General features: G+C 43.3%; 1 protein-coding gene across 8 annotated transcripts in view; it reads right to left on the bottom strand.

Annotated features, from left to right (window-relative positions):
* Window positions 1-17,028, bottom strand: part of ABCC5 (ATP binding cassette subfamily C member 5) — a 79,788-nt gene that overhangs the window by 24,522 nt on the left and 38,238 nt on the right. For all 8 annotated transcript variants that reach the window (XM_050963762.1, XM_050963764.1, XM_050963763.1 and 5 more), the window contains 13 exons: window positions 16,631-16,864; window positions 16,359-16,532; window positions 14,522-14,669; window positions 13,841-13,989; window positions 12,449-12,556; window positions 9,348-9,698; window positions 7,096-7,167; window positions 6,395-6,519; window positions 5,727-5,799; window positions 5,027-5,230; window positions 3,941-4,084; window positions 1,459-1,561; window positions 256-440 (listed from right to left, as the gene is read on the bottom strand). In XM_050963762.1, the coding sequence (XP_050819719.1) occupies window positions 256-440; window positions 1,459-1,561; window positions 3,941-4,084; window positions 5,027-5,230; window positions 5,727-5,799; window positions 6,395-6,519; window positions 7,096-7,167; window positions 9,348-9,698; window positions 12,449-12,556; window positions 13,841-13,989; window positions 14,522-14,669; window positions 16,359-16,532; window positions 16,631-16,864 (2,070 nt within the window). The remainder of the gene's footprint in view (window positions 1-255; window positions 441-1,458; window positions 1,562-3,940; window positions 4,085-5,026; window positions 5,231-5,726; window positions 5,800-6,394; window positions 6,520-7,095; window positions 7,168-9,347; window positions 9,699-12,448; window positions 12,557-13,840; window positions 13,990-14,521; window positions 14,670-16,358; window positions 16,533-16,630; window positions 16,865-17,028) is intronic.

Genomic DNA, 17,028 nt, shown 5'->3' with positions numbered 1-17,028 from the left:
TCTTACACTGACAGAGCCAAGGAAGAAGGGGCCAAAATCAGATTGCATGAGCTGTTGCCTCTTCCCCCCCTCCCCCCGTAGATTTATGTCAGGCTCGGGGACGAGCTTCTTTCAGATGAGATCATCTCCGGGAGAGCCCTCCTAATGATCTTCCTTTACGAAGTACAGTTAGGTTTGTCCTAAACTACCCCAAGCAAACCTATGAAGGCAATCCCACCCACCTATTAGGAAGTTAGATGTTTCAATTCCTCTTACCCCGCTGCCTTGCTTGATCCAGTAACTCAGCCACCAGTTGCTGAATGCCATGCTGCCCACATTCAGCACAAAGAGTGCCATGATGATCAGGAATGCAAAGGGGCCTCCAGCTGCCTGGATATAGGTGCCATAAACAGACCAGGGCACAGAGCCTTTGCCCTTCTCTTCCAGCTGCATCAGTTGGCCTAGGAAATACAATGGGGTGAAAAAAGGGTGAGGGGAGAAGAATTGCTTCATAAAACTTTAAAAAGTTGTTTCCTTAACATATAAGGGGCTAGTATCACCATAGCCCCATAGGAGGGGCACTCACTGTACAGCAGTGGTCCCCAAACTATGGTGCGTGCCCTCCTAGGCGGTTGCAGAGGAACGTTTGGAGGGAGGTGCAGCAGGGCCGGGGCCAGTCCCCATGAGGGGTGGGGAGGAAGCACCACCCAGTCTCACTCTGGCCTCAGCTCTGCCGCAGCTCCCAGCTGTGGCTCCGCTCTAGACCTGGCCCCTAGCCACAGCTCTGCTCCCAGCAATGGACTCAGCCTCAGCTCCCAGCCCCGGCTGCTGCTCCTGGCCCCAGCTTCCAGAGGGGCGTGGACAGATTCCATTATGGGTAAGGGGGCACAACAGAAAAAGTTTGGGGACCACTGGTGTACAGAGTAGTTCTGAAAGTCCAGTTGTTACTTTGCACACAGAACTCAAAAGATTCAAGCAACAAAAGAAAGTCACAGAAGACATTTCAATGGCAGAGTCATGAACAGCCTGGAGAGTATGTGAGGGTTCCAACAACATGAGACTGCTGCCAAAATCAGCATCTTTTGATCCCCACCAGTTTATTGTTAACAAAAAAGACCTTTCCATTCTTTATGCACAGATGCTGCTTCCTCCCCAGAATTCAGCCTGCCATTAGGTAAATACAAACATTCCTCTTGCAATAGCAGGGAAGAGAAGTACGGGAAATAGGGCCAGCAACATGCCACCTGCTGATTACATCTTACCAGGCCAACTTATTTCAACTGGAATAGTGCTGAACAGACCACCTCGTATTTCTAATGGATGGTTGCTGTTCACCCAATGCTTGTACTATGTGCTAGCGGCAAGCTGAGTGACCAAGATGTAAGGCAGCTTTCAGAACTTCTGAGCTTCAGAAAGAGAACATTTCAGGGTCACCAATGTATGCCATGATTAAAGTCAGAAATTTGATTCCACAGTTACCTTCCTCCTTCTTCACCACTTTCTCCTTCTTCACAGACCCTGCTTTGATGTTTTTATCCTGGGGCTTTTTTAATGAACTGCTTGTGTTCTTCTTTACATTGATCTGTAGAAAACAAGCTACACTGAAACATACTAAGGCAGTTGTTCTCAACCTATTTACCACTGTAGGCTGTATCTGCAGCTTTCTCTGTGTTATGTAGGGCGCATCCACACTATATACACACACATACATATACACATATATATACACACACGGCTCTGAGGATGTCACATGGGCTACACTTGTGTCCTGACTGGGCCGCAAGCAGCCTGTGGGCTGGGGGTTGAGAATCACTGTACTAGAGTCATCCATTTTTTCAGACCGATATTGAGTTCAGAACCACAAATACTCACAATTATTTTTAGAAAGTGCATTCTAAGGAGGACAAGGGTTTCCAGTAGCTTAGCGTACATATCCAGACAGGACACTCCCTGGAAGGAATGCTTGTCCATCACCTTTCTACATGATTTCATCTAGGACTGACTGCTAACCACAGACAGAATAAGTTCTCCCCTCCTATTGTCCTGTGCTGTTATCTGTTTGTACTGTGATAATGTCCAAAGGCCCCCAAATCAGGATGAGGGTCCCACTGTGCTAGGTGCTGCCCATGCACATGGGAGGATGTGATCCCTGCTTTAAAGAGTCTCTTCGGTCTAATCAAGATATCGCTCTCAGAAACCTCCCCAAGCTCCCTTCAAGAAGGTACATAGGAACTGAGAGTCTCTTCCAGATACAGCGTTGCTCCCAAGACAGCCTAAGCAGTCACTACAGAGCAAAGCGAGAGCCTTCCATCCCCAGACACTGAATGCACAACCTCTGAGGAGCATATACAGAGTTACTGTTCTAAACCTGGGTCATTCTCCCAAAGAAGGAAGTTACATTCTGTTCCCAGATTGTACATTTCAATTTTCAGGTTAACCCCACTGCAACCCTTATATGTCTTCAGGACCATCTTCCCAGGCTTTATGCTAAAAAGAGGCCTCTCACACATCAAATCAGAGAAAATATCTATCTCTGTTGAGCCCTTTCTTCCAATTCCATATGGACTACAAATCCACTGCCCACTCCATGCGCTAGTGCTTATGGAGAGGAAATGGAGGCCAGCCAAGTAAGCCGGTTGGAGAATCTCATATCAACCAGGATTGCTTTAATTTAAAAATGACAGCACCACAATCTTCACAGCACTGAGAAAAGGCCATGCCAGGTAACTGATTACATTCCTCTGCCTCTCCATCAGCACTGCCAAGCAGAAATTCCAATCAGTCAAGCACCTCCTATCACTAAACCCATCTCCAGCCACATCACAATCCCATCTCACCAGAATGTCTTGGGTGGAGCATGTATTCAATCCATGAAGCGACAGGCCTCTTATCTCCTGATAAACACACCAGGTTATTTTCCTAATCTAATTCAATTACGATAAGGGCACTGATTTCTGTTAAACATTCAGAACAAAATTCTGAAAACTCTTTCCAATAAAAAGCAAGAACACTGCTACCTCCCAGGCATGGCTGTTGAGGAAATTACTGTGAGGAGGAAGGTGAGAAAGTTAAATGGCTGAAACTGTTAACACCGTAGAGACAAGTATCAGAGGGTAGCCGTGTTTGCTGCTTTTACAGATCCATACTAAGAGTCTTGTGGCACCTTATAGACTAACAGACATATTGGAGCATGAGCTTTCATGGGTGAATACCCACTTCCTCAGATGCATTCACCCACGAAAGCTCATGCTCCAATACGTCTGTTAGTCTATAAGGTGCCACAGGACTCTTTGCTACTGTAGAGACAAAATCTCCCATTGAAAGGTTCCTGCTTGAAGCATTTTCTGTAATTGCATTAAGGGATGACCAGCTGACTGAAGTGCAGTACACAAATCCCAGTTGCATTTATAGCAATTTCTCCTTAGCAGGCACCAGTAGCATTTGGTTTTGGCCAGTTTCAATCAGAAGACGACACGTCTGGAGTTAAATTCCAGCATTCTGCTGAGTAGGACTTTTGGACAAGTAATGTTACTTCTGCTGCGTCTCAGTCATCTCAATCTAGAAAAATGGGTAAGAAACCAGGAAGGAATATATAACCCAAGAGCTAGATTGGAGCTGAGATAACTTGGGAAGATACCATCTAAAAATGAGATGCACATTAAAGAAGGGGATATGCATCCTCCTCGGAGCACCATAGCGTAAACTGATACCTTTTCTCCGTATTTGATAAACTAGTTCAGGGGCAGGACTGCCTAAGAGATGTCATCTCTGAAACAGGGACCATGAGACTAATTATTACAAAGCACCAATCCAATAGAAAACAGCCTGCAGGAGATTCAAACTGCCATATCAACATACCAAGTCATTTTCCAGACTTCTTTCAAGTGACTAAGTCACTTGGTTCATCTGAAATCTAAGTACAGGCATCTGCCAAAATACTTTAAAAAATGGAGTGGAGTACCTCAATGTGTGGTGCCTCTCCCAGCTGCAGGCTATTAAAAATCACCGCATAGTCACCATTTAAGTTCATCAGTCCCTCATGGCTTCCTCTTTCAGTGATACAGCCCTCTTTCATAACGATTACTTCATCACAGTCAACAAGGTACTGGAGACAATGAGGGTGAGAACATGGCTTCAGTTATCTCAGATGGTCAGAAAAAACACACATGAATCTTCTCAGTAAACAGCCTTCAGGAAGTATAAGTCAGTAGTCTTCCTCAGCGCGCACCTGATTATTTAAGAACCCTGCACTGATTAGAGCACTGTCATTACTTCTACAGTACATACAAAACGCAGCTTGCGTGACTGAACAGAGGCTTTCTGCAGAATGCTGGGGAGATGCAGTCAGGTGGCTTTGAACACTACAAAATCTGATATACCAGTTACAATGAGTTTTCTGAGCAGAACAGGTGACAAGACCCCAGTCTCCGAGTACACTTATTTACAACACTAGGCTGGATTCACTGACATCAAATCCCATGTATTCTAAAATGATAAACAGGCTTTACGCACTTCAGTTTCGTAGAAAAACTGCTTTCGACTGGGTCACTCCTCCAGCAGACCCATCTTCAGCCAAGCATTCCCAGCTCCTATTAGCCACCTACCAGAGAGCCCTGGCATCGGCTATTTACATCACTGCCAATACTCTCTATATACCACACAAACAAATAAAACTTAGGGCACGTCTTCACTGGCAGCGCTAAAGTGCTGCTGCGGCAGCGCTTTAACATAGCTTGCGTAGTCGCTGCATAAAAAAAAACAACTTCCACAAGGGGAATCGCTCCCAGTGATTCACTGTCTACACTGGCACTTTACAGCCCTGAAACTTGCAGTGCTCTGGGGGGGTGGGGGGGGGGGGTTTCACATCCCTGAGCAAGAAAGTTGCAGTGCAAACAAGCCCTTGAACTATACAGCCTGATGGAAATGTCATGTTGTAACAGACCAGAGCATGGGAATCTACAGTAGGAGGCAAAAGTGACTAACCAAGAAGCAGTCTATCTGAACGATTAGAAAAGATCCAAGAAAGGAAGTGTAAGGGATACTGTACCTGAAGCTGATGGGTGATGAACAGGACAGTTTTTGACTTCAGATGCTTCCTTATTGCACTGTTAAAAATATGGTTTCCTACATGTGCATCTAAGGCACTAAGAGGATCATCAAGGATGTAAATACTCTTGTCACTATACAGGGCTCGGGCAAGACTGATTCTCTGACGTTGGCCTCCACTCAGGTTAGCACCTCGTTCACCAATCTGTATAATATATGTAAAGTTATTCAGTTTCTTTTTGCAACATTTAACACAAGACCTGAGGCCACATTCATCCCTGGTGTAACTAATAGAGTTAACGGAGAAACAGCGAGAATTAGAATGGGCCACATTAAAATGTGGGCAACTTATTCATTGTAAAATGAAACTTACAGTGAATACCCCTAATGCTAACATGCTTGAAACATTCCTATTAAACAGCCAGAAGATACTATGTTTTTTATTAATTATTTTTAATATAAGTTTTAAAAGGTCTCTCTTAAGGAAACTAATTCCCAGTGCAATGAAAAATTCCCACATTACAGAGTTAAAAAACATGGAGTGATCAGTTTCCATACAGTCCAGGATCTACAAGAAGAGGATTTTGCCCATCAGTTTATAAGCACATCAGACTGATGCCCTCCCTAACCCACCACAGCATGTCAGGCTTACACTTCACTCCATCCATTCCACTCTGTTTTATCAGAACCAGGATTTTTACCTCCGTCAGGTCCCCATTAGGTAGGATGGCTAGGTCAGGTCTCAGACAGCAGCCATTCAGTACAGTGTTGTATCTAAAGAACATGGATAAGACAAGCAATGAGCACTAGCACTTACCCTGCTAATGGAGCATTATTTTTATTCCCACGCGAACACCAGACAATCTTGTAGCTTTGAGCAATTAACTACTGATCTGCCTCACCAGTAAACTGCAGATAGAACTTCGGGACCAATTTCAGATGCACTGTGAGAAGCACAGTGAACAGAAGCCAAATTCACTTGAGAAGCTATGTCAGCACAGACTCTGGTAGAGATCCCTGGGGTGGAAAGTTTGCATGTGGGGAGGGCCACATAGGAGACCAGGGCAGCATGAACAGATGTTGCATTGGGTAGGAGGAGGGTATAGCTAAGGAAGCCACAGAGTGCACCAAGCCTGTGCCTCACCACAGCGGCAGCTACCAGCAGACTTCAGTGGTCTAGTGAGAGTTAAAGCTGCCATCTTAGAGAGGATGGGTCCAGAAACACCAACTACCATCTGCCACATGGAACTTCCCTTCTGGTGCAGGTGACTTAGGCAGGGAGGTATAAGACTATCTACCATCAGCTTTCCTGATGCTGGCCCGAGAATCCCTAAGCTTTCAGACTCAGCGAAAGTTCTACTTGACAAACCTTTCTTCATCAAACTCCTTTCCGAAAAGGATGTTGTCTCTAAGTGTAGCATTGAGAATCCAGGCTTGCTGGGCCACGTAAGCAAAATTTCCATTCACTGCAATGCTACCCTCCAGCAGGGTCATCTAGAAGACAAGACAGAAGGTCTTAAAATTATGCTATTTCAGGGGAGTGTGTGGAATCCCCCTATACAAAACAAGACAGACCCCACTGGCAGTCTCCATAGGAAGCAGAACCAGCACAGAATGTAATTCAAAAATCCAGTGTGTTCATGTGCTTGTTTTTCAGAAGGTCCCACACAAAATACTGCAGGTTTATTCTGAACTTCTCAAAAGCTTGAATTTCAAATATTGGACATACATGGATAGACTGTCACAAGAGCTCAGGCCTCAGCTAAACCTAAATGAAGCAGCTAGATCTTCAGAGCTGCTCAGCACTAACAATTCCCAAGGAAAGTAGAAGTAGCTGCTGGGTACAGAGTTCTTATGAAAATCTGTTCCACAGTCCAGAAAGCATTCATCTAATGGATTATTGTCATTTTAAGACTATTTGTATCCTAAATGTGATCTATTTGATCAGTGTATGATCTGAATTATAGGTCAGATTAATTACATCATCATATGGAGTGAGATCAATTAAACAAATACAGTTGCTGGCAGAGAAGAGAAAAAGGGAGAACCCATAAAAATATAAATTCTCACCTGTCCTAAAATGGCTGAAATAAGTGAAGTTTTTCCACTCCCCACACTGCCACAAATCCCAACAAGTTTCCCCTAAAACAGAAAAAATGTAAGTTATGGTAACACATTAATCACTCCCCCTAGACTATCTGCAGTATCTCAAACAGAGAAAGGGGGGTTAACACTGAAGCTAATGGAAATGGAGTATATCAAATGGGAGACAGGCTAGACTTGGTCAATCGCTCATTCTAACAAAACAATTAGCAACCAAAACTGTGAGTGAACATGACAGGTGAAAGGCAGATTCACTAACCCGCTGAGCCACTAAGCTTTCTTCTGTGTAAAGACAAGTGACCGATTCCTTTCCATACGGCTCTGACGCAACCAAACTTTAAATGCTGAATTCAGCTCTGGGCACCCCAATACCAGAAAGATATTGCCTGATTGGACAGAACACTGAAGTGGTACCTCAGCCAAAGGGAGTCTTTTATTAACTTCAATTGGCTTTGGATCAGTCCCAAAATAACCAAAGGGGTGAAGGGACTGACTTATGAGGAAAGATTAACTTTGTATAGTTTGGCTAGGAGACAGCTAAGTGGGAGGAGAGGAAAGATAACAGCCTAAGACATGTTAAGGGTTTAACACTAAAGAGCGAAGATAGCTCTTCGGTGCAGTACATAAGGATATAATCAGGAATAATGGAAATAAGAGAGAGATTTAGGCTATCAGGTAGATACCTTCCTGATTGTGAGATGGATCTGGTTTAGGAACAGCCTCTCAGGGAAGAGCTGGAAGCGTATCACTTGGAACTTTTAACAGAATGGACAACACACTTGGAAATAGGCAGTAGGGAGCAATCTTGCCTTGGCTCCCAAATACACAGAAGGGATGGGATCCAAGAAGTCTTTTCTATCTCTAACCACAATCTCTAAGCTTCCAGTAGTCTATGAGTCCTAGTCAACAGTTTAATAACAGTGCTGAATGGTACTTAACAGGGAAAGTCCTTCTGATACCACATTAAATGCCCAATGAATTGATCAGAATTATTCTGACTACAAAAGAACCAAAAAAATAAAGTGAGCATCAGTTTAAAAATAAAATTGTCAGCTGCTAGTACTGGATAAGAACACTGCTGGACTCTTGTATATGTCTTTCCTGCTCTTCCAATAATGTAGCTTTATGCTATCGAACACCAATTTAGTCTTCTTTCAAGGTTCCTGAAAACTCCGAAGACTATGTGGCCATATTGCTTAAGTCATAGGGTTTAAAATACACCATCTGACTATCCAAGGGCTGGTCTACACTACGGGGGGAAATCGATCTTAGATACGCAACTTCAGCTACGTGAATAACGTAGCTGAAGTCGAATATCTAAGATCGGATTACTCACCCGTCCTCACTGCGCGGGATCGATGTCCGTGGCTCCCCCTGTCGATTCCGCAACTCCGTTGGGGTTGGAGGAGTTCCGGAATCGATATAAGCACGCTCAGGGAATCGATATATCGCGTCTAGATGAGATGCGTTATATCGATCCCCGAGCAATCGATTTTAACCCGCCGATACGGCGGGTAGTCTAGACGTAGCCCAAGAGATTTTCTGAGTTTTTCTACAAGTAATTTGGTAGTCGGATGTACAAAAACATTTTTATTAAATATGCTCTGGATTACTTGATGTTTTTGTTCCACATTTACTGTACTTTCATCCATCTTGAAGCGGAAACTACAGGTGCTTCTAACATCTGCAAGTCCCTCTGTATCCTTCTACGGAAGTACAATAGAGGACTAAACATCCTGCAGTGAAACACCTCTGCTGTGTTAAACCATAGCACTTGATCATTTCAAATGCACCTGCACAAGCTCCTCAGTTTAACTGAATATCTGCTAAGTTACACACATCTGTAGTAATAAGCTCTGTGCTGCAGACCCTTGCTGCCATGTTAAGATCTCTGTGTACTTAATGGCTTGCTCGTGACAGATACCATGCTGAAAACAAACAAAACCTTCACTGAGCCGATGACAAGGGTGATAGAGCCCAGAGTTCTGCAACTAATGGTACCAGTTTGCAATGATCCAGGCTGAGAAAAGTGGCACAGCTGCTTGGATCAATATGGGGCATTACATACTGGTATTTACAGTCATCACGGGCTACACATGCATATTAGAGAGAGATGGCAGCAGTGATCTGCTCCACTTAATACGAATGAAGACTGCCCTTTCCACAGGAATGCCAGGCCAGGAGGGCTCTTGGGATATGCTATAGTTTTTCCTCCTCACCTTTTCAATCTCCAGGTCGATATTGTAAAGAGTCCTCTGAAGCCGAAAGTTAACTAGATGGATGTTTTTGTTCTCTTCCTCAGGGCTAGGATGGTCATCACTGTCCACTAGAAGATGGCCCTTCTGCTCAGCCAGCACCGCTTGCGGTCCCTCATGCTGTAGCTTCATTTTCTCCTTCTTGCCTTTGGTGACCTTCTTGTCTCTTTTCATTTTAGGGGTCAGCTTTGGTGAGCTCTGGACACTGGCATGGGAGTTCTCCCACGCCAAGGTAGCATTTTTCACCTCTATCGCGATGTGAGGACTGGCTGGTTTTTTCTTTACCATATGAACCTCTTCCATTAGAAACAAACTCTGATAGGAGTTGTGAGAGAGGTGTAAAGATGAGACATCTGGTCAAGACTGGGGGACAAGCCTATGGCACACTCACGCAGCAAAACACATCAGGCTATACAGTGGGAGGAAGCTGAAGAGCAAAAGGTAGCTCATTAGTGTAAATTTACTCCAGGCCTGCTAAGAGGCCTGGGCATTCCTGAATGCAGTGGAAGCTCTTAGATACAGTAAGACTTTCACAGAATTATTATATTTTGGACATTGATTTGTATGCTGTGGGGTGGAGTGGGAGGGGAGGTTAGCACTTTTAAAGAAGTTTGCAGTTGCTTGCCTTGTATTTCCAAATATAAGGCATAATAGCAGAGGGCATGAAAATGAAGGAGAGGTGCTCACGTGCCTAGCACACCAACTCCTTACAGACTTTTCCCATAACTAGAAGGGATGGGGTGGCTTGTTGCACCCACGTGCAGAAGAGGTATAATTTCTGCTGGAAAAAGTCATCTGAGACAAAGTTAGCCCATTTGTGAAGTCCTGGGAATGAGCAGCTGTAACAATTAACACATTAAGTCCACTGTACAGTTTTCCACCACATCCATCACTACTTAAGACCACAGTTATCGATTCTGTAGAGATTTTCCCACAGTTCAGTTACCAAACCCATATGATAAAACAGCTTTCAATTAGACAACCTGCATTTTGAACTGAACAGGCTCTTTTCAATCACAAACATTTTAAACTACCAACATGACTCACTCTAGTACTCGTGAATCACCCCTCTGAATCATGCATCTGCAAGAAAGCCTCAGACATATTAGAGAGCCAAGCAGTCGGCTACATTTCTATTTGTAACATTATCGGCCACTGCAGCCAGCCCATTACCCTCTGCACAGGTGACAGTAGGAGCCTCAAAGAACTTGAGTGATATGACCTCACTCCTTCCCCTCATCACGAAGACATTGCCTTCAGTGTTTTTTAATTTAAGAAAGTCTGATTTTAGGGCAATTCAAAATGAGGATCAAACGAAGAAGGTGCCTCACAAGCCTTTGGATTTCCCAAGTATTCCACTGTAGATTGCACTGCCTGGTTGTACATGGGCACAGGCTTCTTTCATGCCACTTATTACATGAAGTCCATCTAACTGACATTACATGGATGCAGACTTTGGGATACAGGGTCATGTTTGGAAACGTCAGCGAGATGTTAAAAGCCTAGAACTATATAACTATCTAAGAGACAAAACAGATCACTGACTTGTCCAGGGAGTTTGCACTGGGAGAGAGCACACACAAGTGTGTCTGCTCCCAGGGACTGAGGAGTGTTTCTGTGATCCGAACTGTACGTTTGCTGCCTTAGATTTAGTTTAGACAGAGTGCAATGTTACATTTTATCCCCAAAATTCTTTGTGCCACATGAATATACATCTATCTAAGCAACCACCACCTTGGGTTAGGCGTTTTCTTTCTGGCAGTTAGTGTTAAAGCAAGAGTAGAGAGCCTAAGGCTTAGTCACTGACAACTACATGTACTTTGCATGTGAGGAAAGTGAAAGTCACTGCTCTCTCCTATTCTGTTCCCCCTCCACACACATTTCTAGCATCCATGACTTTCTCTGCTCTGCAGCTGCAAACCTCCACTAACACAGGTTTAGAACAACCACCTAAGCAAATTAGACACGGATTGGTGGCGCCGTACGGCTGAAAAAACAGTGCAATTTTGGGCTACATATATCATGGGACAGGAGGGCAATAGAGCCACCAATAATTGCCAGAGCTTAGGATGAAACATTCCTTTATTCTCCATTATGGGCTTTCTCCCACTTTTCTCTGAAGCACTTGCTATACTGGCTATTGCTGGTAACAGGATAGCTGATCGGACAGACCAGTGGCCTGATTCAAACTGGGGATTAGAGAAGGTCTATTATATACCCATAGACTAGGAATTCTCCCATTTCAATGTCATCTAAATTTACGTTAATGTTCAGATGGATCAGAATCAGCATTCCAGATCAAGACACCTGAACTTCAGGTATATAGGTCCAGATAACAATCCTAGCTTAGGCCCAATCTCTGGTGTTCAAAGAGCAGAGAAAGAAATTATCAAAGGACTTTAAATCATTTAAAAACCAAGAGAGTAAAATCCAAAAATGATCATAGTGACAAAGACTCATACGCTCACTAAAGACTTACACCTTGGACACAGATTACTCTTCAGATGCCTTAATGGTGTAGAATTCCAATACCACAAACCTTTTTTGGATACATATAAAAATTTATCCCCATTTCTTGGAACATCAGTCTGCACAAGTACAAATGTAACACATGCTGGATTTCACTGAGGAAATATACCATTGAGTTCTAGATACAGTGCATTCTCCTCTATGAGACTGCTCTTAAAAGACAGTGTAGGAATTGCTGTACTAGATAAGACGTATGGTTCATCTAGTCCAGTATCCTGTCTCCAACAGTGTCTAGCACCAGTGCTTCACAGGAAGGTGCAAGAAATCCTGCAGTCATCAGATGCAAGACAGCCTAGTCCCCTGGAAGTTATCATCTTAACCCTCAATAGTTTGAGATTGGCTTAAGCCCTGAGTATGAGATTTTATATCTTTTCTGCAGGGAATAAGAACTGGACATAAAACAGAGAACAACTTCCAGCCTGCTCCAAAATAGCCTTGGCATTAAAATGGTTCCTTAGCATAGTCAACTGCATTCATGTATTGTAAGATATGCTCCACACTTAAGGATAAAATTATATGGCCAAAAGACCACTCACCTTATATCTGTCAACAGACACTGATGCCTCGGATAGAGACTTCACGGAGAAAGGTGTTACTTTTAGAGCAAATGTCATTGAATTGAAGACTGTGACCACTGTGAAAGCCTAAACACAGGACAGACAAACAAAACAAAAAGCTTTTGGCAGCAGTACCCATTAACAATTCCAAACCACTAAGGATTAAGTTCCATAAACAGGAGCAATTCAAGACCATTTCACTTGAGAAGGAAAGGTCTGCAATTCAAGAAGAGCTATTTAAATACAACATATTCTAACCTAGGGGTTCTCAAACTGGGGATTGCGAGCTGTCAATCTTCATCTCAAATCCCGCTTTGCCTCCAGCATTTATAGTGGTGTTAAATATATAAAAAAGTGTTTTTAATTTATAAGGCGGGGTCGCACTCAGAGGCTTGCTATGTGAAAGGGGTCATCAGTGAAAAAAGTTTGAGAGCCACTGGTCTAACCTGATACATGAAAAGGCAGGGTCCTCCCCATCAGAGTTTTAGAATAGACCAGGGGTTGGCAACCTATGGTACGAGTGCCGAAGGTGGCACATGAGCCAATTTTCAGTGGCACTCACACTGCCCAGGTCCTGGCCACCGGTCTGGGGGGGCTCTAAGTTTTAATTTAATTTTAAATGAAGCTTCTTAAGCATTTTAAAAACCTTATTTACTTTACATACAACAACAACCGTTTAGTTATATATTATAGCCTTATAGAAAGAGACCTTCTAAAAACGTTAAAATGTATTACCAGCACGTGGAACCTTAAATCAGAGTGAATAAATGAAGACTCAGCCCAGCACTTCTGAAAAGTTGCCGATCCCTGGAATAGACTAACAGAGAGATATATCCCAGGTGTTCATAGTTCCACTGGAAGTGGTATAAACAGAAGACCCAGAGGGTGCTGCAGGTTATGGCTTTAGCCTTTCACTTCTAGAGACCTGGGTTCAAATTCTACCTTAGGTCACAAGGGAAGATAAATTGGTCCAGCTGCACAACTTCAGCAAAAACTGCTAGTGTCCCAGTCTCCTTTTTGCAGACGCCTGTTTCCACCCAGAGAACACAGGTGCAAATCATGCCCTCAAACAAGGATACAGGGTCTTCTTCCCAGATGAAAATCTAGCCCTGAGCCCCTGCTCTTGGGAGGCCAGGATTTAATAGTATTGGCCAACCTGCGCAGGGGAAGATTGCATAACACCTGCCTCTACTTCGTGCCATCAAATACTCACTTCTGTGAGCCAAGCCCCAAAATAAAGAAGACTCTCACAGAACTGGAGTATTTTGAACTGCACTCACTTAGGGTTACAACAGTTTAACCAAGAAAAGCTACTGCAGGAGTGATATTGTAAAGTAACATTCCCAACTCTGTGCTGAGCCAGTCAATTACCTGAGCTGCTGTGAGATCATAGCCAAGGATCATATGGACAGAGAACGTCACCACACTGGCAATAACCACAACAATTGGAGCCACTCCCACAGTGATGCTCTGGAAGTAGCCTGCACGTTCTAAGATTTTACGTTCTTCCTCTCGGATTTCTAGAAATACAAAAACCACCACCACATCTGAGGCGCAATTCAGACAGATACAAATACAGCAGGCACAACTAATGCATTGGAAACACGAGTGAGAACTACCCTCTTCTGCTTCAGCATTTCTCATGTCTAGAAAGAGCTACCTTTACAGAGGGTAGAACCATAAGTGTATGTATAACTCAGTAAGGCTGGCATTCTGATCACTCTTATTACATTTAAAAACTGACCAATTCGTACTAGGTCAGTCAAGATTAGTACTCCCAGTAGAAGCCAGCCCAATGTTAATAAAGCTCATTATGCCCAAAAGTTAGAGGGAAGCCATAAACAGCACTGTACTAAAAAGGTGAGACTTTGGAACAGAGATTGCCATGCCAGCCCATTGTAAATAAGCACAGCAGGATGTCCGGGGGATGGGTGATCTAGCATACCACACACACAGGAGCATCTACAGAATTGAGCTAGGAGGATCCAGCAGGATGTAGCTGGGTGGTGTGTTTTCTAAAGGGAGATGTGTTTACAGAGTGTCTGCACTCACTTTGAACATTCTGAGAGAATGCTTTGACCCAAGCATACATTTTAATATATTTAATATAGTTAAGAACTTCATTCATCTTCTGCACACGCTCATCGGTCGCCGCCACACATTTTCTTCTGAAATAAGCTGTGAGCCGTGATACAAACATCTGAAACAAGAAGAGGCACCATACATCTTAGCAGCAACTCAGAAATGACAAATGCATCTAATTCCACTAACTATAGAAGAAAGCAAGTAGACCGATAAATGGACGTCAACGACAGGACAACCTGATACCCTCCTGGCCAAAGTGATGAGCTGGAAATGCCCCTTCAGAGCATCACACTCTTTTCTGCAGGGAATAAGAACCGCACATATAACCAGGGAACAACTTCCAGCCTGCTCCAAAATAGAACATTGGGCTCTCTATTGTTTTATTCTCAACTGGGTTAGTTTTATTCAGATTTCCAAAAGGCTCTCGGTGCTTTTACTAATATTTAACAGAACGAGACTACTTTAAAATCCCTCCAGTAAAAATACAGACTAACCTCAACTAAAACTAACCCTCACGCCAGAAGAATACAAGGTACTCAACATATCCACATCCTTTATCCCGCAACTCATTCTCCTAAGCCCAAGAAAGAGATGGGCCTTGCACATGCAAGGGCAATGTCTTTACTGCACTAAATCTTACAGCAAAACTACTGTATAAGGGTGGTAAAACAATATATTCGCACTTTTACTAATCAGGTCTAAGACAAGATGGTATCCATGTCCTCATAGATATTTCTCACTCTGTCAAGAGTCAGTGACATTTATCCCTTCTCTTTCTTAAAACCCAGAAGAAAAAAAAAACAGCTCAATAAACAGTTTTCAACTGTTTGCCCCATCTTAAGCATCCTTACTCCTTTTTTAATCCCTCTCAGCTACAAAAAAGTGGTGGCTAGGAGAGAGACTAATAGTGAAAATAATTGGTCAAGGCTATTAAAATCCACCCCTTCTGTCACAATCCAATTTTTTGCCTATTGCACTCAACACTATTGCCTTATTGTTGAGTAGATAAATTAGACCATAGGAGACCTCACAGGACTCTGCTCTTCATTCATAGTAGCTTTTTCAAAAAAAATACATTTTGATTATAATGGGAAAATTACAGCAGTTTTGCAGTGTGGTCTACAGGCAAACAGATTTTGGCTCAGTCTAGTTGCCTGGTAGCTCTTTCCACAGATAGTTTCCCTTGGCTAATAACACTTCCGCCTCCAGATGCAGCACAGAGTCCTATGTCAGCTCTGTTGTCACAGATGAATGGAAATGCCTTCACGGTTCATGGACGGAGAGACTGTCTCTGATGTAACTGGGTCTTGACCGGCTCATGTAATTAAAGATCGGAACCATAGGCTTGAAGTTTAACCAGAAGTGATCCGGAAGCCAAAAGAGGATGTGGAGCACAGAAGTGGTGTGCTCTTGGCTTCCCAGCCTGCTGCTGAGGTAAGCCACCATTTTCTGAACAAGCTGGAGGCCCTGCATTTTTCACCTTCAATACCAAACCCAGTGAATTACAATAATCCAGCCCAGAAGTGTATCACTTCATGATTTAAGTTGCCCATTTTCCATCTCACCAACATTGATTTCCATCAGTCACTTCTATTGTTATTTCTAATTCCCTTTACCATCTGAGTTTCTTGCCTCTGAACATTTACTTTTCAATGTCTTTTAGATTACATGCAGGACTCTTAAGGGACTTAATCCAGTATCTGTCAACATCTTCTGTTCAGTACACAGACACTTGTATTCCTGGAGCGAAGTGTGAAGCACATTTGAAGAATACTTCCACCTATTTTGAATGCCGCTTACTCACCATTGCCGGGTAGAAGAGGATAAAGACAGCAGATCCCAAGAAGCCTGTTGGTCCTAGAATAATTACATTATAAACCATGCCTAGGATGGCAACGATTGGGCCGCCAGCCAACAAACTGCCAACTGCTGCAGCCTCAAACATTCTCTGCCCATCAGTGGAACATACGTTTACAAGCTGAAAAATACAAACAACATAAGTGTTATCCTCAGAAGGAGGTAATTAACATGTATCCTTTTCTGTATGGTGATTTCCAACAGGCTATTGTAGCTCACCTCCCCTAGAGACTTGTCCTTGATATTCTTCAGCTGGAGAATTTTCTTGAACGCCATTGTCAGGATAGCTCCCCGCAGTCTGACCCCAGTGCGGTAATTTAAAGCCCAGGTGAGAGCCAGGGACCAAGAGCGCACTATTTCCGTCATTAGGATGCCAAAAACCAACAACAAGCTGTACTGCAGGTTGGACTCACTTTGCTGTGTGTATTCCAAAAGGTGTTTCACAACGAACGCCTACAGGAAGAAATGCAAACTCGCATGAACACCCCAATGTACCAGAGGCACCATGCAACAACTTATGTTAAGTTAGAAATGAGTGGGCTACTTTGTTTTTCAATGAGCAATTTGTATTACATGGAATCTTCTTTCTAGAAATAAAAATTGTCAAAACACACAGT

Source organism: Gopherus flavomarginatus, chromosome 8 (genome assembly GCF_025201925.1).
Source record: "Gopherus flavomarginatus isolate rGopFla2 chromosome 8, rGopFla2.mat.asm, whole genome shotgun sequence".
Lineage (NCBI taxonomy): Eukaryota > Metazoa > Chordata > Testudines > Testudinidae > Gopherus > Gopherus flavomarginatus.
This window is presented reverse-complemented; position numbering and strand designations above follow the sequence as displayed.